Source organism: Pelmatolapia mariae, linkage group LG4 (assembly GCF_036321145.2).
Source record: "Pelmatolapia mariae isolate MD_Pm_ZW linkage group LG4, Pm_UMD_F_2, whole genome shotgun sequence".
Lineage (NCBI taxonomy): Eukaryota > Metazoa > Chordata > Actinopteri > Cichliformes > Cichlidae > Pelmatolapia > Pelmatolapia mariae.
This window is the reverse complement of record NC_086230.1, coordinates 23,435,956-23,461,659: the sequence shown is the minus strand read 5'-3', so window position 1 is coordinate 23,461,659 and position 25,704 is coordinate 23,435,956. Positions and strand designations below refer to the sequence as shown.

Below are 25,704 nucleotides of genomic sequence, written 5' to 3'. Positions count from 1 at the left end.
AAATGTTTCATCATTAGGTCAACTTCACAGCAGCCTAAATAACTGTTTAGTAAATGGTTAGTAAACATATCCTGCATTAATACGGTCTAGAGAACACGTGACCTGTGACTTTTCTTTCCGCCCATGTGAACCACGTGAGCCATCTCGCTTGCCGTACCGGGGCGGGGTACGAGTACAACAGCTAGCTGCATCTTTATAGACATCAACAATAGTTGTGTCCAGTGAAGTTTATGTAATTTTGAGAGCTGCCATATTTCGCGCGTATACTCTCTGAACCGCCTACGCATCTTATCAGTATATGTTTTAATTAAATTCACCAGTTTCCTGGAATAATTTCCACCTTTCCACTTTTATTTGTTGGCACAAATGCTAATATTAGCTAGCTAACCTGTCATAACTTGCAACAGATACTCGTGCTAAAGGTCTGCGAGAATGGCTCTATCGGAGACGGAGAATGGGTTTTCCGGTGGTGAAGGAGGAGGAGAGGCGGACGCTATTGTCCAGACTTGTGTGCTGGGCAGCTTCAGTGAGAGAGGCGAGACCACAGCCCTCATCTCCAGCCTGCCGGAGGTCCACGGAGACCTGGGGCCAAGGGAGTCTACTACAGAGAGGTTCCTAGGTGAGACGGTCACAAATAAATCAGCTTTCCCAAGATAAGCAATTTTAAGTGATTGGTTTGGAGACGTGATGGTCTGCTAATTTCTCCCTGCAGTAATAATGAACAGATATCAAGAGCAGCCTCATCTGCTGGACCCTCATCTAGGTACACTACAACAGCTTATTTATAAGTAAAATCACTCAGCTTATAAAAACACTTATTTCCTTATTTTGTTCCTTTTTTTTTATTTTAGAATGGATGTTAAATATGATACTGGACTTTATAAAGAGTGAAAAGTCTCCACCTTCATTGGTTCATTTGTGTTTCAAGTTCCTCTACATAATCTGCAAGGTCAGTTTTCTCATAAAAAAAACCTCCTGACTGCACTGAATAAAAGCCGCAATGGTGATTGCACTCTCACATGTCTTATGCAGCAAATTCACTAATCCTGCACGTTGTTTGTTTATTTCTGGTTAGGTCAGAGGCTATAAAATTTTCATGCAGCTTTTTCCTCATGAGGTGGCCGATGTCCAGCCAGTTCTGGACCTGATGTCCAGACAGGATCCCAGTGACTCTGAGGTGAGGCTTTAGTTTAAAGGGAAAAATAATAGCTTCACACTGATGCATCAGTTACATATACCTATAGGCAATAGTGTATATTGTTTTGATCTTTATTTATTTACTTGTTCCAGACTTGGGAAACTCGGTACATGTTGTTGTTATGGCTGTCTATGACCTGCCTCATACCATTCGATCTTTCTCGTCTGGATGGCCACCTCGAGTCAGATGGTGGTAAGGCTAGAGAGCCTGTCATGGATCGCATTCTAGCTATTGCCAAGGTTAGTTATACCAATTGGATATGATGTTTTTATGTTTTGGCACAGTCATTGCCAAAGTCAAGAGTGCTGGGGCCTACTTAAAAAAGAGAATCGCAAGGAGCCCACTTAGTCTTAAATTTTAACTCAAATCAAAATAAAAAAGAAAGTGATGTGTTTCCTTGAAAAACTTATTTAAAAAACATAACAAAGGCTGTTGGTTATAGATAGCTAATGCTACTCAGTCATATGTAAAGTGCTAAGGCCAATGTGTGACCCACCTTCCACTGAGACACAAACTTCAGTGCAAGAGCAGTAAATTTAGGTCAGAATAAGGAAGTAAACCATCTCATATTACCAGTTTTAATGTTTTTTTTATATACATAAACTAATTTATAGAAATATGTAACTGTACATACCTGTGAGTAATTTTAAAGTGAATTTCTATTACTACAATACTTTTGCATCCCGCCAGGGGGTCCCGGCCCACACTTTAGGAATCGCTATGTAGTGGTTGCGGCTTGATTTTTGATGATATATATGCCTTCCTGTACAAACTGATCCACCAGAGATTCCTTAACAAGAAAATCCAGCAGCATGATATTGGCACTTGATTTAATCTTGTCATTTAAGATTTTTGTCAATTTTTTCAAATTTGCATAATACGGTATGTGTTTTTGTATTTTTAAACAGTATGAATAATCGCACTATTTTTTTCTTCCACAGTCTTATCTAGTTGTGAGCGACAGTGCAAGAAATGCTGCATCTGTATTGGTATCAAAGTAAGTGGACAAATACCACACAGAAACTTAAAGTTAAACAGTGTTCTTAGTAACATACCTGAGAGGTAAACATGCTCCAGTCCATGTTTTTAAACCTGTCGTAGAGTACATAACCTACTCCCATTGGCCACACTTTGATTGTCTTGGTTTCACATGGTTGATGAGCGGTGAATATTCGGGGGAGAAACAAAGAAAGGTGATCAGACTGTCCCAGGTGGGGGAGGGGCGTTACCGTGTAAGCTCCAACAATGTTTGTAAGATAAGATAATCTTTATTAGTCCCACACGTGGGAAATTTGTTGTACCACAGCAGAAAGTGAACAGTCTAAAGTTACAGTAGCAAAAATTAAGAAAAACACTGGAGTAGGATAAGATAATAAGAATAAGATACTATATACTATAGAATAGAATAAAATGCTATATACAATAGAATAAAATATGTTATCATAAAAAGAATTGCAATTGTATACACATGGTCCAGGGTTTTGTCCCCTCTTGTGTGGCAGGAGACATGTTGATAAAATTTAGCTAATACTGTCTTTAGGTTGGAGTGGTTGAAGTCACCTACTACAATAAATGCAGCCTCAGTGTGTGCAGGTTGTTGTTTGCTAATGGCCGCATGGATTTCGCTCATAGCAAGCTTATCATTAGCACTGGGTAGGATATATGCACCTGTTATTATGGTGGAGGTGAACCCCCTTGGCAGAAAGAACGGTCTACACTTAACAATGAGATACTCTAGGTCAGCTGAGCAGTACTTTCCAACAATGACAAAGTTCATACACCAAGCCTTGTTGACATAAATGATCATCAGCTGTTCTGTCCGCAAGGGGAGTGTCGCGTCCGATTAGCTCGATAGCGTTGCCTGCTATTCCACCGGGTAGCCATGTTTCCGTGAGTATCATGACATTACAATCCATGAGTGTCCTGTTGTCGTTGATCCACAGTCGTAACTCATCCATTTTATTCACCAGAGACCGCACATTAGCGAGGAAAATGCCGGGTAGAGAAAGCCAGTCCTCCTTTGGCAAACTGTCCTACTGTACGTACATTTCTGCTGTCACAAAATAATTCCAGCATAAATTTAAGTATGTAGGACAGTTTGCCACTTAACTTTACCCATCAGAGTATGCTTCCATCTCATATTCATAAAGGCAGGACAGTTTGGCACTTAAGTTTGTGTTGTGCAAATGCGCAGAAACAACCGGTAGGATGGTTTGTGAGGTGGGGCCGGTGCTGTGTTAGCCTTAGCTTAGTTGTTAGCCCTCCGCGTTTCCCACACCTTTGTTTACGGTCTCTGCGCCGTCTTCAGGCACTTCCGGTCAGCCGAGCAGCCTGCACCCTGTCGAGTGTTCTTCTTATTTCCGGGATGATCAAAGGTTGCTGATAAAACAGTTGTGTAATCCTAGATCCAAAAGCTCTTGTTGGGTGTAAGATGTAAAAGCGAAACTGTTCTGCACGAACAGACCCGAAATGGGCTGGTATAACACAGCAAACTTGCAAAATCCAAAGAGACGCTGGGCCTCGATGCATGCGCCGCCATCTAATAAAACCATTAATGATTTCTAAATCACAAACTGTTAGTACAGTCAGGTCCATAAGAATTTGGACTATGATGTGATTGAAGTGCAGACTTTCAGCTTTAATTCAAATGATTTAACAAACAAGACTGTTTTCGAATAAGAGCCATTTTCTGCATACAATCCTTTTTCAGAGCCCCCAAAGTAATTAGACATAACAAATTTTAAGTGTAATGATTGTTTTTAATGCTGATGTGTAAAAGCAACAATGTTGAGTTTCCTCCTTTGAGAGGCTCTGCCAGGCCTTTACTGCAGCAGCCTTCAATTGGTCCTGTTTGTGGGTCTCTCTGCATTTAGGTTTGTCTTCAGAAACTGTAAAACAGCCTCTGTTGGGTTGAGATCAAGCGCCTCTGACTTGGCTGTTAGGGTCATTATTTATTTGCACTGTGAAGTGCTGTCTTCCTGCATTTGGTTGAATCTGAGCAGAGTGTAGTAATATTGTCGAGGCAATATTTCTGTCAAAGCCCTTGAGTTAAACCTGAAAGTCTGCAGTTCAACCACATGTTGATTCTTTGACTTAAAATCTTTTTAGTGAATTACATTGTTCAAATTCTTATGGACTTAGTATTTTAAACTTAGTTTGTTATGATCTTATAATGTTTCCCCCTGCTGTTTAATAAATTATTTCTGGTATTTGTTCCATTAGACATCTGTGTGTTGGAGTGGAGAGTGTAGCATGCAGTATTAGATTTAAGATATGGTGTGTGTTTCAGGTGCTGCTGACATCATAGTCACTTTCAGTCTAGTGGAAACCAGGATATTTTTCAAATGACCATAATCTTAATTATTTTAAATAATTACAGTGTGTTGCTTCAAAGCTAAGCTAAAAAACAAGGTTACGATGTTTTTAATTTTGCACCTTTATGTTTGTGAAAATATGTTTTTAATTGAAAACCATACAAGATCATTACTAAAGCATTTTGCCTCTGGTTACAAATATATCTCAGATTCTAAGTAAATTTGTTCTAAGTAAATTCCAACAAACAATTTAAAACTATTGATCTGTAATCAGGTCTTTAGCCAGTAGAGGGCAAGATTGCTCTTGTTATATTTAGTGTCAGAGATTTGGTCTTTGATGGTGTTGTCTTATTTTACATGACTCTGCAGGTTCATGACTCGCCCTGATGTGAAGCAGAAGCGCCTCGGAGACTTTTTGGACTGGAATCTAACCACTATATCCCAGACCAATGATCATTCATTAAGAAACATTGTGGTGTTGGATGGTGCTCTGCAGTCTCTGGTAAACATATACACTCACACTCAAGCCTGTATGTTGTGTGCATACTTGTCTGTGTGTGTATGTGTGTTTGAAGACAGTGTAGTCTGTGTGTATAAAAACCTGTCGAGGGGGACTTACAAGAGCTGACATGACTGGTATGCTTCACACAATAGCCTGTGTGGTTTTAGCAGGTGTGTTATGCACCTGCTGCGTGTGTGGGATCTCTTGCTTCAAGTGACTTAATTCAATTTCATCTAATGATTTAAGCAAAACGTTTCTTGTTTTTTTTTTAAGACAACAGACGTTTTTTCCCATGTTACACCTTCATTGATAAGCTATGTTTAGATCACTTTGACTAATCTAAGGTGACCTAATGGATCCCACAAGCATGCACATGAATGTTGTATAATTGGCGCATAAACTTGTATAGCATGTTTTAAAAAGCGTCGCTTTGCACTTAATGTTTGCTAAATGAACCTGGAGCCAAGGTGTTGCTTAGGGCGTTCAAAACTGGCTCTGTGCATTTAGTCTCAAGACTTCAGAACTCAAGCTTACATGTTTTTGTGGTTAATTGGAGATGCTTAAAAGTGCATTGAGACTTATGCCATGTACCAGCTGCATTTAAAAAAAAACCCAAACTATGTTACAGGCAAAGCTCTTCAAGCATGGAAAACGAGATGACCTCTTGCAGTATGGTAGGTTCCTTTTCTCTGTTCATGCACAAAGTAAAAAAGCAAGACTTTGCTCTACGGTCTCATTTTGGGGACAAAAATAAATAAATAAAAAGAATCACTGGAGCTTGAGATCTTTTTTTTTTTTACATTTGTAGTTCATTATTGTGATGCATTTGCACAGTTTGGGGAATTGGCAACCTCAATTCCCAAAAGTGTGGAACACTGTGAAACATGTAAACAAAAACAGAATTCAATGATTCATAAACCTGTATTTTGTTCACCATGAAGAAATTTTGAATTTGATGGTATCAACACTCCTCTGAAAGGCTGGAACAGGATGATGTTTACCACTCTGTGGCATCCCCCCTTTTAAATGTCTTAGAATTAACGAGCCCAGTTGCTGAAGTTTTAGGAGAGGAATGTTTTCCCATCCTTGTCTGGTATAGGATTCTAGCTGCTCAACTGGTCCTGCGCCTTCTTTGTGGTATCTTTTGTTTCATGATCCACCAACTGTTTTCAACTGGTGAAATGTCAAGCGGGCCTTGCTTACATTTTAACTGTTACCTCTCTATAGTCATTGATAGCTAAGTCTTCCTATATATGAAAATACCTCTCAGTATATCATTGACATGCTGTCTCTTGTATACCTGGCATGTGATTGTTGTTTAACTAATTGTTTAATAGCTTCACTACCTGGAAAATATTTCAATCTAAGTATTAATTTCCACAAACTTTATATATTCCTGTGTGTTCGCTCATGTAATAAATTTAATAGATAAATTTCCTCAGCTCCTGCAGTTCTACAGTGTCTGGAAAAGAAGCATCTGTCAGAGAGCACCGAGGCCATGCTGAGGAAGCTTGGTGTCAAATTAACCCAGAGGCTCGGCCTTACCTTTTTAAAGCCCCGTTTGGCCGCTTGGAGGTCAGATTTGGTACCAGCTAGTTTTTAAAATAAGCAGAAACACAGAAATGCATTTCTTGTGTGTGCTTTTTTGTAATATGCAAAATTTTCAGGTATCAGAGAGGCAGCCGATCCTTAGCAGCAAACCTTTCCATGTCCCAGTCAGCTGCAGACAGTACTGGTGCGACCTCTGAAGTGGAGACAAAAGAACAGGAGGAGGACTACGACATTCCCGAGGAAGTGGAGACTGTCATTGGTAAGTTTCTGACTCCAATTAATTTAAAATGTTTGTCCTTACAAAAAATTAAAAAATAATAATAAAATAAAAAAATCTGATGTGTATGTTATTCTACAGAACATCTGCTATTGGGACTGAAAGATAAGGAAACAATCGTGCGCTGGTCTGCAGCAAAGGGGTAACAAACCTTTCATATGACACTTGAAAAACCTGAACTGTTTATAAAAATGCATCCATGTTGCTACTTGTCTTTGGTATTTTGACATGTCAAAAGCAGATCATGAGAAAGAGTTGTTGTGTTACAGTAATCTATGTTGTTTAACCCCTCAGCATTGGGAGGGTGACTGGGAGGCTTCCCAAGGAGCTGGCAGATGAGGTGGTTGGATCAGTGCTGGACTGCTTCAGGTACATTCATGCTTGGGGCATTTCAGCTCTCTCTGTTACTTACCCTGCCAAGCATCATAGAGGGGCAATGTTCTGCGTTTTGATATGCTTTGCATGCGTTTTGATCCTGAAGCTTCCAGGAAACCGACAACGCTTGGCATGGAGGCTGCCTGGCACTTGCTGAACTGGGTAGAAGAGGACTGCTGCTGCCTTCCAGACTGACAGATGGTAGGTGATTTAATATCTCAATACTTAATGTATGATACACAGACTACTGTAAACAACTTTTATTATTTTATTAAGCATCTTTATACACATGACATAAAACATTTACAGTTGTCTGCATTACAAAATTGTTCAACTTTTAGAAAACTTGCAAAATTTGCTCATCACCTTTTCAAGTCATTTCTGAGATTAAAAAAAAGAACAGTGTAACATTTTACATTTTTAACCTTGTAGCAGTGCTATTGGCTAAAACAGTCAAATCTTTCAGTGCTAAATCAATACAATAAGAAGTCCATTATCAATGAGGCTTTTAGACTTTAGATCAGAGATAGTCCTTATTATAGTCAGAGTTTAGTTGTTAGCAGCAACGAGATCTCCTCCTCAGAACCCGTCCGGGCGCTTTTACTCTCTTTGGTTTATGGCATTTGTTTTCAGCCTTGCCACTGTGTGGTCTTTTCATGGCTGTTGCCTTGGCCCTGGTCGTTTGTTTGCTTTTCTCTTGAGAAACAGGACTTTTAGATTCTGTGGAATCTGTTGAGGGCTCGTCTATAGTACTGAAGTCACGTGAAGACGCTGCAGAGCTTGCAATGGCTAGCTGACAGAGTGCCAGAGCTGCAGTCTGCCTCTGGTCACAAGGCTCTTCATCCAGCTTTTCAATGGAGCTCTGCTGAAGATCTTCCAAAGTGCTTGTTGGAGAGCTGCATACAGGGCTGGTCTGAGAAGTTCTGAGGCTGAGGTTCAGGGGCGACTCATGCTCTGTTGATTTCACTCTGTCTGAGCAGCTCAGTCTGTCGACAGACTGAATTTTTTCCTTGTCTTGGTTTCTTGTTGAGAGGTTGAGGGGAGCCATATCATCTGTGCTGTCGACTTCGTGATGCTCTGATGAAGTTTCAGGATGTGGATCAGAATCAGACATGAAGGAAAATCTGCGGTTCTCAGCTAATCTGAAACGGAAAGGCCAAAACCATAAAGTACACAACATAACAATACAATAATAGATACAGAAACAAATTTTTAAATTAATAAATCCAAAATTTAGAATTTTGCTTACCCTCTGTCTACGTGCTGAGCTGACATGTCTGCACACTCCTCTGGACTTAAGTCATTTTTGATGGGTTGCACCGCTGTAGACATGTTTCCTAGTTGTGGGCCGATCTGTGACTCACTGAGGTTGGTGTACTGCAGCGCCTCTATGTCTCGCTGGATGATGTGAGCTTGGCTGGGTCTGTCAGGGGATCCCAGAGCTGAGCTGCCCTCTTTGGGACTCAGCCTTGTTGCCTTGTCTCCACTTTGCCCGTGGTGGCTCTCTGCTTGTGTAGAAGTGTGTGGGTGGTTCAGACTGGCACGTGAATGTATGTACAAGTCATAGTCTTTATGGCCAAAAGTTGGGCCATACATATCCAAAGGAATATATCTGTGTCCTGCAATTGGCATAGAAAGTTCGTGGGGTCTGTACAGAGTGTAAGGCAGAGGGTGCCCTGGGTGAAGAGGATGGCAGTACCTGTATGGGAAAGAGGGAAATGGGGAAGTGTTAGCTGGGGTCACTGGTTGTTGTACCATAGGCCTCTGGGGATCCAGAAAATCTGCCTGGAAGGAAGGAGAGTTTGGCTCATTCACATGGTGATTTCCTGGAAGATAGTAAGGTGGATATAGGGGTCGATCAGGCAGGAGATAAGGAGAATATTCGGGAACCAAGAGAGGCGCGAATGGTTTTAAGGGAATGGATGATGAAACCGTGCCCCATGGGAAGCGTGGGTGGTTGAAAGTAGGAACATGAGCTTGCAAATCCTCGGTCTGCTTCACAGGTGTCTTGAAAGCTTCTGCTCCGTCATGGTTGGGTGTGACAGGGGAGAAGGCAGATGGGCGCGTCTGATCCTTTTCCTCGTTGCTTTCCGTGCTCTCTGTCTCTGAAACCGTATTTGGGTTTGCTGCACTCTGACTGTCCTTGATGACTGGACTGTCACACCCTACATCGACCTTTTCTGTGTCATCTGTGCTCTCAGCTTTGTTCTCTTCAGCTCCCTGCTTCTCCGGAGTGTTGTTCTGAACTGCTGGTTGGGCATTTGTTAAATCCCTAGTTTTAGGAGGGATTGCTTTTGCCATTGCCTTCATCTGTCTAGCTGTTTGCCCACTTTTCTGTGACACGAGGGAGATGGAGTTTTCACACAAGTTGTATTTCATATGGTTGAAAAGATGGGACTTTTCGTTGCAGGTGAACGGGCACTGGAAGCACTGGTACTTGAAAGGCTTGCCTGGTGGTCGGGGAATATAGTGGGGTCTTTTTGGCTTGCGTTCTTGAACAGTCTCCATCTTGATTCTGAAAGAAGAGTATAGCACATAGTTGGGGATTTAGTAATGGTTTAGATTTTATTGAAGTACCTCTATTCTAAAGTAAACATGCCAATAAATCGGCAAAAAAAACCAAAACACACCCATCTTAGAAAAAAAAAATCACAACTGCCAATGGACTAGGCCAGTTGCCGATGGCCAGTAAATCCATCCAAATGCCCAACCCTACTCTGTACCAGATTCCCAAGCTTGCTGTCAAGTAATGAGACTGCTAAAGTTGTTTGACTGGTTACCGTAAAAAGTGGTTGATTTTTCGCTGAGTGTTTCTTCAGCTGCTCAGCCAGAAAATCTCTAGCGGCACAAAACACCGAGCCCTCGGGCTAATGTATTTCTGCAGCTGTTACTTCACAGTGCTTTGGACACCAAACAAAAATATACCTAAATATGTAAAGTAGCCTACCATATGCAAAAATGTTGCCACACGTTTGCATAGATGCAGTTGTGTCCTAGTTTCGTTTTGGTTGATTGACAGCAGCCCGCAAACACCTCCACATGTTTCGCACTTTCACCTAGCAGTCGGTTTTGCGATTGCTTTGTTCATCACGCCTCTAATGTTAGAGAGTCGCTAATCCACCAGACAGTTAGACTGCACACTTTCTAGCACAAACCTCGAGGGCATGTAGAGGCAAGCTCACTCACTCTCTCTCTCAACCTTACTAAACTCTGCGCTGTCGGCGTGGGAACCACCAGCCACCTGCTTCCCATGACTACACCTGCGGGATGAATTTATCACTTGATGAGCTCACCAGCTCAGGAGACGCACGAGTATGGGAAGTAATTGTTTAATAGTTTTTCTTGTGATACAGCGCTCACGCTAGCTGAACAATATCAGCAATTAGTAAGTCTGCAAACGAGGATGGCATCTGTAGCACTTCAGGCTTTTGAAACGAATCATCACCTAAAGCTGTAAGTTCAGTGTTGCTGGGCGGACTCAGAGGAACCTGCTTGTCATGCGCTGTCGCAAGAAGTTGCCACTCGAGTTTCTGTCCAACTGTGGTAGCATGCAAAACCACTCCCTTCTTAAGAAGTAAAAGTCTTTCGAAAGTCTTCTTATAACAAGTCTTTATTGTCATTATAATACAGCTTTAAAAACAAAAAAACAAAAACAAAATAAAGGATCTAAACTTACTTGTTTTTTTTAAATAAATCTGGATGGAGTGAGATCAGGTAAGTTTAGTTTTTTAAAGATGATATTCTTTAAAGAAGGCTGTCTGTCTGCTGTCTAAATAAGTATTTTAGACCTGATTAGAAGGTTGCCTGCAGAGCTCACATATTTACCTGTGGCTCAGTTACTGCAGCCTGAGCAGGGACTAATTAAGATCAAGAGGTAGCAGGTGCACAGTCATCCCTACCCTTAAATGCAGCCAATAAAAATGGTTAGAAACACCATTACAAATCACAGTCAGTCTTATTCATTGGCACAGAAACGCTTTGATAGAGTGCTGAAAATAAGTTTAGTGTTAATAAAAGAAAGACAAAAAAAGAAAAAAGAAACTACCCTACCTTCTCTAGCCAAAGGGTCAGTATCTTTTCCTCTTTATTCGGCCTCCAGTGGGCTGCTCCACGCTTCACGCCGCACGGCACTTTCTGGTCAGGACACCTGCGTCGGTGCGTGCTCGGAGTTCAGAGTGGGTGAACGTGTGTGTGATCGTGAATGTGTTTGATATTTGTTGTGTGGTGAGTTTCTATCTCTGAGGAGTTGTCTCACCTGTGGGTGGAGCTTTCATCTAAACAGCAAGGCCCTCAGGCAACACTGATGTACCTGGTATTAGTCAAGCCTCAAGCAATGATTTACATGTGGGGGGGGTTTGCAATCCTTCTTCCTCTTTCTGGTTCCAACTGAATAAAAAATGTATATGAAGTTTTAAATAAAGTTTAATAGCAGGCGGGGAATTCATTCTCCTATTAGTCCTTTTATGTTCTGTTCAAACAAATGTTCTGTTATTATGAAACAGATTTATTTTGATAATCATCCTAAATAACATGCACTTACTATATTGTTCATAATCTCACCTTGAAAAGTCTTATGAACTGGTGCTAGCTTATTTTCATGTTGTATTACTCTCCTTTAATCTGGAATTGCAAGCAAAGTAGTGATCTTTGCTTACCAAAAACATTGCATGTAGTTTATGCAATATATATTTTGGACATTTCTGGCAAATTTTCATCTCACTGCGGTGTCTGCTTGCAGTTGTGCCACTCATTATCAAGTCCCTAATCTACGAGGAAAAGAGAGGAGCGTGCAGTGTTGGTTCCAATGTGCGTGATGCTGCCTGCTACGTCTGCTGGTCTTTTGCGAGGGCTTATGAACCCAAGGAGCTCAAACCTTTTGTCACTCAGATTGCCAGGTAACCTTCCCTTACACACATGCTACACACTGCTACACATAGGAGTGAATCTTAAGCCTATCTGTGGACCAAAGGGATAATTTTACTTGCTATAGAAATGTATAACAAATCTCATTTCCCCAGAGGAAAACTATTATCATTCTTCCACTAGGAAAATGCAAAATAATTACTTACTCACAGAATTCTCTCCAGTTTCATTAGATTCCTTCAGTACATTGCTGCTGTTTAATATTCAAACAAACATTAATATAATACAGTTCAAAATGGTGGATAGAAATTTTGAAAAGAACCAGCTGAAATCAAGAGATCGGTGCATAACGTGACATGTCGAGTAATCAGTCAAATCATTTGATTGCAGCTATTAGGAGTGACATTATTATTGCAATTTGCATAGAAATGGCAAGGTGTTTTTACTGCCTCAAACCAGTTTCTCTGTGTCATGTCAGTCTTGCATGTCCCCACACAGGCAACATACAACATAATGTTTTCATGTGTTCAATTTAGAATAGGCTACAAGTTTGGGTTTTTATGTTGTAAAAATCAAATAGATTCAATAAAGCTCCAATTGTCTGAGGCAGTGGATGGGAAAAGTACTTACTTTAAGTAAATTAGTAATTAGGTGAGTGTAAAACAGAAAGCTAATTTTGAGTTTTGATTGTGTAAATTGCAGTTTTGCATAAAAACAAAAAACAAAAAAAACAACAAAACAAAAAAGTCTTGTATACTTGTATGTATAACAGAGCAGGGATGTGCAGAAAGGATGCACATGTAAAGATAAAATGGCAAATGTTGTACTCTTTTTGTTGTTGTTGTTGTTGTTTTTAAAGCAAATGCACAATATGGGCTTTATATGCTAAATAAAGGCTGTAGTCCTTTTTTGTACATAGAACTTTTTATATTACATTGCAGTTTTGAAATGGGATCCAGTATCTAAAGATCTGCATTCCTGGTTTGCCAGACATTGAGATTTTGAGTATTTTCATTATCTGGCATATCTGCTAAAGAGCATGTTTTGCTCTGATTTAGTGTTTGACTGAAAAACAGAAGGTTTACAGGTTTGGTGCAGAAAGGTTTATCTCAGTGTTGATTTTAACCCTGGTGCAGCATGAAGGGAAATTTATTTTAGAAAAACAAGGAACTGAAATCTGGTCTTTTCTTACAGTCCTCATCAAATTTATAAAACTGATTTTTATGTTCTGTTACCTTAGACTGCAATAACTCTATTAGACGTGCATTTCTTTCTGCTTGTTCTCCCCTCACGTTGCTGCAGCAGCCGCTATGTTAAACTACAGGCATTTAGTTAAGACTTCATTTGCATGCAGCATGCTCAACTGGCATGGCAAGAAGTACTGAAATCTTTGTTTGTTTGTTTGTTTGTTTGTTTTTACATGAACATTAACAGACGGTACTTGTTGAGTAAAATGTTTTATATGCCTCACTTTAAATCAGAACTAGCTCTAAAAATTAAAACCAAGATCGGAAGATTTTCAAATCTAATGAGCAACCATGCAGAGAAGTACGACATCACCCAGTGACGTGCGTTCAGTCTTTGTTAATAGTAACGGTTTATCTCATCCTTGAGCTCTTTTTCTTGGTGTGCATGTATGGACCTGTGGCCTGTGACTGTGCAGACCAGCTCTGCAGTGTCAGTTTGAACCCCTGCAAATTATCATCAGCAGTCGCGACAACACCCTCCCTTTCTCTAGCCTACAGGACTGCCAGGTTTCGCCTGCTGTTGTAGGTTTCGATCGCCGTTTGGCAGTAACGCTAAGACAAGCTGGTTCCTGCTCTATTCATCAAAGCTTGATGACATTTACAGAAAACTCACTTTTGTCAGTGGCTTGGGGGCACACTCATACACTTGTATTCTTACTAACTTAAATAAATAAACTATATACTAATTGTAGCAGTGGTAAAAGTAATTTAGAGTAACCTTTATGTCTAGAGTTCAGCCAGGAAGTTTGTTTTCTAAACCCTCAGGGTGAGGGCAGTTAGCATAGCCAAATTGGGCAGTTGGTAAATCTCCATGCTGGGATCTTGCTGAAGCTGGGTACATGAAGGGAAAGCACAAAAGGACAACAGCAGTCAGTCTCAGGCTGTCACAGGTTGTCCCCCACTTAAACGTGGTGTGGGGATATTTAGGTCAGAAGGCAGTCATGCTTAATCATATTATGGTTTACCGTCTGTGCTGAGAATCTGTGGTTCACAATCACAGTTTGCAATAATGATGTAATTGAAACCTAGCATCTGACTCATCTGTACGCTCATAAGAATCTGTACACTGTTGGTGAAGATTGAGGTAATTTCACCGGAATGGGGCAGTCTAACATTTATATTAGTATATTTTTTAATTCCATATGCATAAAAACTGTATTTAAGCGTTAACTACAGAATTTTCTAAAATAAAAGTATCTGTCAAGCAGAAAAATGATAAAAACAAAGTACAAGAAGGCGTGCAAAGTGTGTGAATTATAGAAAAAAGAAAAACATGTTGACATGTTGGTTTTGTTTTTATTTTTTACATTGTATACAATCTGATTAATCTTTACTTAACGTCCTGTGACAAGAAAAAGTTATTACGTTCTCAAACACATTTGGTGGCGGTTGAATATATTTAACACATACTTTGTGTCTTTCTGCAGTGCTTTGCTGATCACAGCTGTGTTTGATCGAAATGTTAACTGCCGCCGAGCTGCATCTGTAAGTTCTCTTTTCGACATCCCATGCTTTCCTAACTAAGACATACAGTTACAGGACAGGAGTTCATTTTGTCTCTTTTTGTCCCAGGCTGCCTTCCAGGAGAATGTCGGCAGACAGGTTTGTGACCTCAGTATTGACTACATGAACATTGTGACTAACAGAATCGCTGTGATTTGAAGCTTATTTGTTGCCAAATATCTAGCTCATGCTCAAACTTGCCTTGTTAGTGAGAACCTTTTAAGTAAAGAAATAGCCTCCCAGTATGGCTGCAGGGCACCAGCAAAAGCTTGATTTGCAAGTAGACCTCGAGCAATAACTCTGTGAGATCGTTTCTTGAATTTGGAACCTAACCGTGTGTTTTCCATCTCATAATCATGAGCTCAGTGTTTAATAATATGAGCAACCTTTAATTAATGAAATGCAGTAGAAACATCTCAGCACTTTCTTGTTTTCTTGTGTCTCAATAGGGGACATTTCCTCATGGTATTGACATCTTAACAACAGCAGACTACTATGCAGTTGGTAATCTCAACAACTGCTACCTGAACATCAGGTAAGAAACACTGCACAAATCACAGTAGCCTAAAAAATAAATGTTGGAAACAGGTAATATATTTTCTTTTCACACTGGCACAGCAGAGAATTAAATCTCAGTTTTTCCTAACATTACTGTTTATGTGTGTTGTCCCTGATTAAAAATATCTTATCTCACTATAAGTGACAAGCAAGAAAAATATCATTCAGGCCAAAAGTGTGCGGTGTACTCTCTCTAGAAGATAGACCCTGCGTCCCACTCTAAAAAGAGAAACCTGTCCAGAAATGTCATAATCCTGGATTCTTCTGTGACTGATGACAAAATAAGGTCACACTTTATTATGTCTATAAGAAAATTACACTTTTTTCACTTTTATACTATAATAAATTTCTTGATTATTAGTTTCAAGACCTATTCAATACAGTAAACTGGTCTTTGTGTGCACTGCAGTCTTATTCAGAGTGAAATAGACAGTAAACCATGGCATGCTTCAGGGAGTGGCTACCTTGTGATTGACAAGTTGCCATAACACGAGCATACCTCATCTTTGCTTTGTCAATCGGCTCCACTCTTCACTCGCTTCAAATGTACACTTTATGTCCTTACATAAAGTGTACAGTCCATCATCACATCATTACATGACCTTGGGTTAAGGTAACTGAGTTGTAATGGCACCAAAAATCTTAATATTATAACCCAGTATATACACATACACATTTGATAAAGTGTTTATTGAAGCCAGTGCAGAAAAACTTTACCCCTTACAAGAATCTGTACCTTTGGCAGGAATGTGTCACCAACAGAGTAAACATTTAAGCGGTGAAAACGAAGAAAGATGCTAGCCTCAGGGCATGACTGAATACAGAACGAGGAAGGAACATAGCACCGTGATAGCAGATGTGATTTAAGTGTGGCTAAATTGATGTTTGCATTCTATTGGTTACCAAAACATGCATAAAACTGTTATGTGTGTTGTTATTTTTTTTTTTTTTATTACTTGTCTCAAAGTGTCTATATAGCAGGTTTCCCAGAGTACACCAAATCCATGATCGACCATTTAGTAGCTATGAAGATCAACCACTGGGATGGGTAAGTCCTTGCATTAATAATGCTGCCAAATGTGAAAAAGACACTGTTTTGTTTTCACTTATTTATTTATCTATTTATCTTTGTGTATGTATTTTGCAGTATGATTCGAGAGCTTGCCACTAAAGCTCTCCACAACTTGACGCCTCAAGTGCCTGATTATATGGCAGCAACAGGTAAACAATGTCACCCTACCTGTTCCTCAGTCAATGTTTGTCTTTTAGTTCAACTGCTAAATGCTTTATGAAACTGAATGAAACCTTCAATTAAAAATAATGAGTGGAAATTTTATACTCCCCCTCCCTGCTCGGTTTCAGTTTTACCGCAGCTGTTGAAAATGGCCGTGGGTATTGATCTCCATGGCCGGCATGGAGCCATCCTGGCTTGTGGGCAGATCACACATGCTCTGTACAAAGTGGGCCTTCAAACCAACAGGTAGGCTTTATATACACAATAAAAGTAGCATTAACTAGGGTTAGTCTAGAACTGAAACTTCTTTTTAAACCTTAATATACACGGATTAAAAACACTTTTTAATCAGAGTAAAGCATTAAGTCAGTTAAACTTCTGGCATATTAAAGTGGTCATTTAAGTAGCAGAGGGGGTTGTTGGTTTGATTCTCATGCTTTGGTGTTAATTAAATTAACAACAGGTGCACTAGAGGGGAAACAATGACACAACCCCCAACACAGGAATGGTTTTACAGGCCACTTTTAAATTTTGCTAGCTTCAGTGTCACTACTGCTAGCATGAGGCCATACCTCACTGGACCTTGCAGAGGTTTCACTGGTAGTCCTCCAGGATGGCGCATCAATATGTGCCACTGGCGAAGGATTTACTATATCACCCAGCACAGTCTCAGGAGCATGGAGGAGTTTCCAGGAGGCAGACAGTTACTGTAAGAGAGCTGGACAGGGCCGTAGAAGGTCGTTAACCCCTTAACAGGACTGATATCTGCTCCTTTGTGTAAGAAGGAAGAAAATGAGCACTACAAGAGCCCTATAAAATGACCTCCAGCAGGCCACTAGTGTGAATATCTCTGACAAAACAATCAGAAAAAGACTTCATGAGGCTGGCCTAAGGGCCTGACAACCTGTAGCACCCCGTGCTCATAGCCCAATTAGCATTTGCTATAAAATACCGGATTTGGCAGGACCACCGTGCTTTTCACAGATTAGAGCAGGTTCACCCTGAGCACACATGACAGACGTGAATGGATCTGGAGAAGCCATGGAAAACATTGATTCCTGTGACATCATTCAGCATATGGGGGTGTGTCAGTGATGGTTTGGGGAGACATATCTATGGAGGGATGCACAGACCTCTACAGGCTAGGCAACAGCACACTGACTGCCATTAAGTATCAGGATGCAATTCTTGGACTCATTGCCAGACCCTATACTGGCGCTTTGGGTCCTGGCATTCTCCTGGTGGACAAGAATGTCCGACCTCATGTGGCGAGAGTGTCCAGGCAGTTCCCGGAGGACGATGATACCCTTGACTGGCCCCCACAATCACCTGATCTAAATCCAGTAGAGCACCTTTGGCACATTATGTTTTGGTCAATCTGATGCCACCAGGTAGTACAAGATCTCAGTGATGCCCTGGTTCAAATCAGGGATGAGATTCCCCCAGGACTCTATCTGTCATCTCATTAGAAGTATGCCCTGATGTTGTCAGGCATGCATGGAAGCACTTCGGGCCATACAAATTTCAGTAAAATGGACTCCCTGAATGTGGCATCTTTTTGTTACTAACACATTACCAAGTCCTTATCAATATAGGTAACCCATAACGATTTGATGTGTTTTCAAAGTGTCCATGTAATTTTTTTTAGCAGCGTGCTTTGACAGTGTCCTTTAAGCCTTTGGCACATTAAATGATGGCACTATTAAAATTGGGCTTGTATTTGTCCCATAGGACTGTGGTGGACATGATTTCTCCAGAATGTGTGAATGCTTTAAAGAACATTCACCAAATGGTAAGTGCATAAACTTAAAAATAGTTTCAAGATTAACTTCAAATTAAACAAACTTTGCTCTTCTTGCTCATTTAAATTTGTTGGCCCACTTTCAGCTACACGACCGAAAACAGTACAGGTATGCTGAAATAATGTGTTTAACTTTGCAGTATGGCAGATCAGTAATATATTACTTGTATTAAAATTATGTTTATTTTGTTACATAGGGGCTTTGGTGGAGAGCTGATGAGACCAGCAAGTAGGTTTAAATGCAAAGTTGGAATTTCAACAAAAATAGTTGTATGACATGCTGACAATTCCTGATTGTTTCATGTTTTATTTTTCCACAGTTTGTAGTCTTATAGAAAAGCTGTCCCTGTCCAAAATGCCTTTCAAGAACGACCCCATCATTAGTAAGGAAGTTCTTTACAGCACTGAGGATTTGCTTTTCTTTTTTTTTTCCAGCATCACAGCTAACAGTATGTATTATGTTACAGCTGGCTGGCAGTGGATTATAGACGACACCGTAAAGACTCTTCATCTTGTTTCTAGTGGAGCAAAGGATGGCATTATGGTAAGCTTAATGCCTTTTCATTCTTCTCTAATGTTGAGGTCATTCCAGGAACCAGTGAGAATGATGATGCTCATTTTTATACGTCAGTTATATCTGTTTATTGTAACCAATCAATAGAGCAAAACACAGATATCTGTAGTATAAGGTAGAGTGGCTGCTCCACAGAGTGTGTACTAATTTGGTCATTTTCAAAAGCTGTGGAATCAAAAATGTCACCATATGTTTATTTGTGGACTATTTTCTGTTTACTACTCTCTGGCCTTCCCTTTCCTGTGTCTGCAGGCTGCACTTGTATCAGCCTTGTCTGCCTTGTGTGAGGAGTACTACCAGGCCAGTCCAGGCCAGGCTGACCCACAAATGCAAGGTAGCTTAGCTATGGTTTTCTCATTATTCTATAACCAAATATGGATTTCATCTGTATGATTTGGTTAATGTCTGTAACATGTCCGTGTCCTTACATGTTTAGATGCTCTGGTGTCTCAGTACACTGAAGGGCTTAACAATCCACAGATGCTCACTCGTTGCGGATCTGCCCTGGCCCTCGGCTGTCTGCCAAAATTTATGATCCATGGCAAATTGAAGCAGGTGTGTTTGAAGTGTGTCCACACTTTCATTTTCAAGCTGTTTTCCATCTAGCTGTCTCTGCATTTTAGGTATAAATTGGTTTGTGTGTTTGTGATAGATCATTGAAGGCCTTCGGCAGATGTGCGCAGAAACCCAGAAGGAAGGGACTTTTACAGAGGCGAGGAGAGATGCAATCACATCAATAGCTCAGTGAGTATTCTTATGCACACGCTTATTGACCTCTCATCTTCTGTCTACATTTTTTCCTACCCTGTTATTTCTTTGGCATCTATTTGTGCACTTTTATGTTTTGCTTGTCTGTCCTCGGCTCTTTGCCTGCTAGTTTAAATATGTGGATATGTAGACAGCGGAGCTAAAATAAACAATTGGCCGACTATACCTGCAGGACCTGAAGGGCATGTCTGGCCATTTCTCTGATAGCATCTTTCCTCAAAATTCAAATTTAATTTCTTTGCTGTGGTTCATATGTATGTCTTGTTGTCCTTTTAAATTATGTTTTGATTTGCAAACTGTTTTTCATTTTCTCCACCAGAGTGAGTGTGAAAGCAGGCGCTTGTGCTGAAGGCTCTCCGGACTCTACCCTGTGCTCTGCGAATGTAGATGAGGTGTATGGCACTCTCCTCTCCAGTATGGTCGATTACACAACCGACAGCAGAGGGGATGTCGGGGCCTGGTGAGTGAAATTGCTCCTCAAAGGCACATATGTTCTTTTAACCGCCTCGGGGAGGAAGAATTCTTCCCCATTGAGACGTTTGGTCTTCTTCTGTCCCTCCACAAAGGGACATGCCCATCTCACAGGTAGCTCCAGGCCACGGTTACCGACACGCCTGGAATGTCACCAGGCTTGTCACTTGTCTCCAACATGGGATGGGCTGCTTGCTTTATACTGTCTAGTAATCTTGTTATTTCCTTCTTTCTTTCTCTTGAATCGCTTTTCTTCCTTGTTTACCTGCAATCTTTTTTTTCCTTTCGTAATAACACTGAATAAAGACAGTCCTTCCCTTGTTTTCATCATATATAATCAAGAATTCACAAGTTGTTTGAGTTTTGAATAAACACCCTGATCAGCATTTCACATAAACAAATTGTGCCCTTTAGCCATGAAACTAATTTGACTGTAAAACTGCTGAATCCTGTAAAACTGCAACAGTCTTCTGTTGTTTATGTGGCTGTAGCTCAGGAGGTAGAGCAGTTCATATACTGACTGGAAGGTTGGTGGTTTGATCCCTTGGACAAGGTACTAACCCAAAATTGCTCTCTGATGCATCCATCAGAGTGTGAATGTGTGTAACATTAGATAGAAAGCACTTAAGCATAGAAAAAAAGTGCTTGAATGAATAAGAGTGAATGGGTGAATCAGGCATGTAGTATAAAGTGCTTTGAGTGCCCAGATAGAGTAGAAAACGACTATATAAGTTCCAGTCCATTTAGATTACCTTAAAAAAAGTAATGGATTGATAGATTTAATAGAAAGTGGTGGGGTTTATTCAAGCCCATGCCATTTAAATATACTCTGTGTGTCACTTGCTCAGGGTCAGAGAGGCAGCAATGACTAGTCTGAAAGATGTGACTATGCTGGTGGCTAGCAGTGCTCCAGAAATCCTTTCAGCAGACATGTGAGTACGAATCTTTATTTATTTAAATTATTTAAATATTTTCTGTTTTTTCTGTATGTTCTAGGCTCTCCAACTTTACTTTTACTGTTTATTGTTGTGATATAAATGATATCCAATGTTGCCTTGAGCTTCTTGTAGTTCAAGATCTTTTTTCTTAGGTCTTGATGGCAGCAAAACTTGTATAAACACAACTGTGAGAGAATAGTGATAGTGTTTGCGATTTGATAACGGCGCTCATTGTCTTTATTTCACACTAATGTATGTAGGGTGAAATGTATGATGTGCTGCCTGGCCCAGCAATCTGCAGAGAAGATTGATCGCTACAGAGCCCACGCTGGCACCATCTTCCTTCATCTCCTTCACAGCACAGATCCTGTAGTACCTCACATTCCCCACCGAGAGGAGCTGTTGGGCATTTTCCCCGTGTGAGTCACTCCCGCAGTTAACCAGTAGCTTTAGGAGTTTTAATAATTGCTATGATTTTAACCAGCCCTTTGTGTTTGGTCGGTTTTGGCACATGCACATGCAGTTTAACAGTGTTTCATAGATGACAGCTTTATATGCTGATCTGTGACCCATTTGCTTTCTGTTTCAGTGAGACCACAACCACTCTGAACTGGAATGCTCCATCTCACGCTTTCAAGTATATCGCCCAGCTGCTGGGATTGCCCGAGTATCAGTACCACACCCTGCTGGGGCTCACAGTGTCTGTGGGAGGAATCACAGAGTCCACAGTAGGTGGAGAAGTTGAATATTGTAAAAATTGTACATTATTATGTGAAGATGGGTGATAGTTTTAATCTGTAAACGTCTAAAAGGTTGGCAGTGAGCGATTTAGGGTTGTGGAGTTTTTCACCTATTGAGCTGTGAAGTTTGACCACTGGTAGGAATGATTTCCTGCTTCTGTGGCTGTCCACTACCCTGAGTCTGCTCCCAGACTCAGGGGATTGCACTGGCTAACACAGACTCATAAGACAGCATCCGGTAGATGTTAAAGAACTCAGTTGTCTCAGAAAAGAGGGACAAATTTAGCACCTCTTATTGTGGGCTTTTGTGTTTTTAATGAAGTCCAGTAGATGTTTAATGATATCTGTGCGTAGAATAAAGCAGTGGCTTATTATAGAAATGTACTTTTCAGCATTAAACATCCCACAATAAGATCAACACACAATAAGATTTGTGTGTTGATACTCAGGTTGAGTTTAGACCAGCAGGGGGAGCTATGTGTCTGATGCACTCTGATCTCGTGTCTGACTTATAACACCTGCCTTTACGGCAGTCCATCGAATCATAGATACCAGCTGTGTTACTCATCTCCACCTGATTACGTCTTGTCTTTTTTATGGCCAAGCGTGAGTCAGACTTACCTACAGATTCCAAATGGGAACATCCCATAGGTTGTATCTGGAGTTTAGCTAATTTCCTGTCCCAATATTTTACTCAACATCAGTCGGGAGGCTCAGCTGGGGTTGATCAAGTTCCCCCCCCCCCTCGTCTGTTATGACCTAACCTGTTAAAACCAATCACTCGGAGGAGAACTTGCACACAAAAATTGGAGCCAGTTAGGTTATTTCTTAGCTTTTAGTGTTTATAGATGTACTAAAGAAAATAAGTTTAATGCTTGTAATAGCAGCAGTGAGGCCAGTAAAGTCAAACTTGTCTTCCAGTGGTGGCCTAAATATATTCCCCAAGAGACAATCAAGCTCTCGTCCTGGTCTTCCAGCGGTTTTTACTGCAGATACATCCTCAGAGATGAGAAGTAGTGATATGTTTGCACAGGGTTACATTTAGGAAACTGAGCCAAGACTGCATCAATCCATGGGCCAAGAATACTGTTCTCACACCACAGGCACATATTCACACAGGCCAGAGAGACATGAAGCATCTACCAACTTTCCAGGAATTGTGTGGACGTAGATGGCCCACATGACCCTGAAAAAGAGCAGCCACACAACAGAAAAAGTTGGAGGCGTAAAACAGAAAATTAACCACTGAAACATAAAAACTGTTATTATTATGTGTATATATGTGCATTAATGTGGATGAGATTTTCAGCCAAGAGTTTCTTAGTAACTCTGTTTATAGGGCATTGTGCAACTATATTATGTTGCTATCTTGCAAATGTCAAGATTTGACACTTTCTTCGCTGTGGTCTGATAATATCTGATGTTTTTCTTTCCCAGGCTCCTCAAGTTTGCACTCGCTCAGCAATAACTTCACAGTAATTTTAATGTTACAGTCCAGGTTTCTGTTTTTTCTCAGTTTTTTGTATTAACATTACCTACCTTTGCCTTTGAATGACAGGAAAAGAGTCGTAACACGGCAATGTTTTTGTACTGCATGTACACGTACTCTTGGGTTGTCAATCTGTCCTGTCTTATTGAATTTATTGTCTCTTAAACACCGTGAGACACTTTTTTTTCCATTTGGAACAAGCATTAAATTATAGACACGGACCTTACAGTGGCCAAAACTTAGGTGTTATTATGTATGATCAGTTAAAATGATGAAGTTTTATATACAAAAAGCTCAGACTTCATCTTCACTGTGACATCATATTGTTTTACAATAACACTTTATTTATTTTTTATATGTATTTACTAGTTTCTTCTGTTTCTGTTTAGGTGCATTTCTCTTCCCAGTCTCTGTTTGACCATCTGAAATTGATTCAGAGCGATAGTGCTGCTCTGGGACAATTTGGAGAAACGTTGCTGAGGATCTTCAGAGACAATCTTCACAATGACAGGTACGTGATGATGCTAGATCTTCAAGCCCATTCTATACAATTTAATGTGTGTTTTTAAAGTTACATTTTAATATCATCTTTGTGAGTCTTTTTTTAGTCTGTCCTGTTTTCAGTACATTACACTTGTAAAAGCTGCATATATTCTCTTTTCTTTTCCTTTTAGAGTGTCCGTTTCCTTTCTTAAGATGCTCAATCAGATTCTTGCTAACAGCTGCTTCGAAATATTCACCACGCAAGAGAAGTGAGTGCTGTCATTTGTTTTTCTTTCTTTGTGTTAAACTAGATGTGGATGTTTGTCAGAGCTCAACTTTTTCTGCCTGTGTTTTCTTAGTCATCCGTTCTGTGTGGACCTTTTGGCCCTTTGCAAAGAATTCAAGAAGTCCAAAGACATTTCCAAGCTGCGAGCATGTATATCAGTGTAAGTCTCTGTGACACTGATAAGTGCACACATGATGCACATCGCTAAAGCTAAATGTATGTTGACTATGCCGGTTTGTGTTTCCCAGTTTATGTGGGCTGATCCAGTTCCAAGGTGAGGTGAGAAAGAAGGTTTTGTCCCAGCTGCTGCTGCTGCTCTGCCATTCATTTCCTGTGGTAGGTTTACTAAGAGAGTGCACCGCTATCCTTGAAGCAGGATTGTTGTTGTTTTTTGATCAACACTTTCATCCAGGTGGAAAGATCTCAACACCTAATCAAGTACATTCAGCTTTGTTTATATTTTTTGTATATTTATAGCCAGCTCTAAGGAAAACTAGAGCCCCATCACGTTGTATTTTTGAGTGGACTAAAGGGGACCTATTGTGCTTTTCCTTATTTTGTCACGCTGTTACAGAGTGCACAATTGGCTTTCAGACTTCTCTAAACACAGTTTCTAGTTTTTTCTGCTCTGAAAAGCCCTGGCAGTGAGCACATAAGCCCCACCCACCTGCTGATCAAAGCCTTTGTTTGTGAGAGGCAACCTATCAGAAGGAAGGGGCCTCAAAGCAAGAGGAGCTAAAACTGCTTTTTTTCCAGAGGGGGCTGCACTGAAGCCAGTATTAGATATATGAATCCTTTTGAACTGTGAATTATGCAAAGCTACTCAAGTAGAGTCCAAGAATAAAAATAAAAGTGAGCATAACGTGCTCGCTTTTAATGAATGGATGAATTGATATGAATGTGGCTTTGGACACCTGCAGGATGATGATTATTGTGATCAGATCAAAACATGTCCAGTCCTCAGTTTATATGTTCTGATCAAGCATAGCTGATTGCTGGAATAGCTCTTGACTCTTGTTCTAATTTGTCTTTCTCACAACTGTAGATAAGAAAGACCACAGCCAGCCAGATGTATGAGATGCTTCTGACCTACGATGATGTTGTTGATCCAGAGGTGCTGGATGATACCATGACTTTGCTAAGTGACACTAACTGGTAAGTAGTCATACTGGAGGCAGCTGTTTATAAACTGACTATAAGCAGTATGTAAAACGTTGCCATGCTCCTTTCCAGGGAAAGCGACCTTGCCACAGTTCGGCCACATAGGAATCAGCTTTGCGACTGGTTAGGAGTCCCCAGGCCACAACCAGTTACAAAGGTAACTATTTAGCGTAATTATTGAGAGTTTAGAGCACAAGGCAAACAAATTGAATTGAGTTGATCCTAACGACTGTCTTTAATCAGCAGGGCCCTGTCCAGGTTTCCTGATCACTCACAGGAAATGAAGAACATCCCGTGTCAGGTAGCCCTTCCATCTGCCAATAAAACACATGGAAACAGCTTGAAACAGTCAAAATACAATAAATGTATAA

General features: G+C 40.4%; 2 protein-coding genes across 3 annotated transcripts; one reads left to right on the top strand and one right to left on the bottom strand.

Annotated features, from left to right (window-relative positions):
- The first annotated feature begins 84 nt into the window (after nucleotides 1–84).
- On the top strand, nucleotides 85–25,704 carry tbcd (tubulin folding cofactor D). Of its 2 annotated transcripts, none has more exons than XM_063471972.1 (39): nucleotides 85–619; nucleotides 713–763; nucleotides 852–949; nucleotides 1,076–1,177; nucleotides 1,291–1,437; nucleotides 2,140–2,195; nucleotides 4,882–5,014; nucleotides 5,643–5,688; nucleotides 6,457–6,589; nucleotides 6,682–6,824; nucleotides 6,924–6,984; nucleotides 7,137–7,211; nucleotides 7,324–7,418; nucleotides 11,956–12,112; nucleotides 14,755–14,812; nucleotides 14,900–14,929; nucleotides 15,280–15,365; nucleotides 16,356–16,436; nucleotides 16,536–16,609; nucleotides 16,751–16,868; nucleotides 18,354–18,414; nucleotides 18,510–18,532; nucleotides 18,621–18,652; nucleotides 18,744–18,806; nucleotides 18,891–18,967; nucleotides 19,250–19,331; nucleotides 19,434–19,552; nucleotides 19,650–19,741; nucleotides 20,085–20,225; nucleotides 21,085–21,168; nucleotides 21,435–21,593; nucleotides 21,764–21,902; nucleotides 23,793–23,914; nucleotides 24,078–24,155; nucleotides 24,246–24,332; nucleotides 24,421–24,508; nucleotides 25,218–25,327; nucleotides 25,406–25,490; nucleotides 25,580–25,704. In XM_063471972.1, exons 1-39 carry the CDS (start codon nucleotides 433–435, stop codon nucleotides 25,598–25,600), a joined length of 3,594 nt encoding a protein of 1,197 aa, XP_063328042.1. In that variant the 5' UTR covers nucleotides 85–432; the 3' UTR covers nucleotides 25,601–25,704. The 2 variants fall into 2 exon arrangements, with proteins under 2 accessions (XP_063328042.1, XP_063328041.1); XM_063471971.1 differs by having other exon boundaries at nucleotides 86–619; nucleotides 25,577–25,704.
- On the bottom strand, nucleotides 7,774–9,725 carry znf750 (zinc finger protein 750). The gene is made up of 2 exons (XM_063470691.1): nucleotides 8,467–9,725; nucleotides 7,774–8,359 (listed from the first exon to the last, which is right to left on the bottom strand). The coding sequence occupies exons 1-2, from the start codon at nucleotides 9,723–9,725 to the stop codon at nucleotides 7,774–7,776; spliced, it is 1,845 nt and encodes a 614-aa protein (XP_063326761.1).

Bases quoted from the DNA above. Each gene is read 5' to 3' on its own strand.
- znf750 (XM_063470691.1), bottom strand. From the start codon at position 9,725: ATGGAGACTGTTCAAGAACGCAAGCCAAAAAGACCCCACTATATTCCC. The intron at 8,360-8,466 runs GTAAGCAAAATT...TTTCCGTTTCAG, and splicing joins GCTCAGCACGTAGACAGAGG to ATTAGCTGAGAACCGCAGAT.
- tbcd (XM_063471971.1), top strand. From the start codon at position 433: ATGGCTCTATCGGAGACGGAGAATGGGTTTTCCGGTGGTGAAGGAGGA. The intron at 16,437-16,535 runs GTAAGTCCTTGC...TGTATTTTGCAG, and splicing joins AAGATCAACCACTGGGATGG to TATGATTCGAGAGCTTGCCA. The intron at 19,742-20,084 runs GTGAGTATTCTT...TTTCTCCACCAG, and splicing joins GCAATCACATCAATAGCTCA to AGTGAGTGTGAAAGCAGGCG.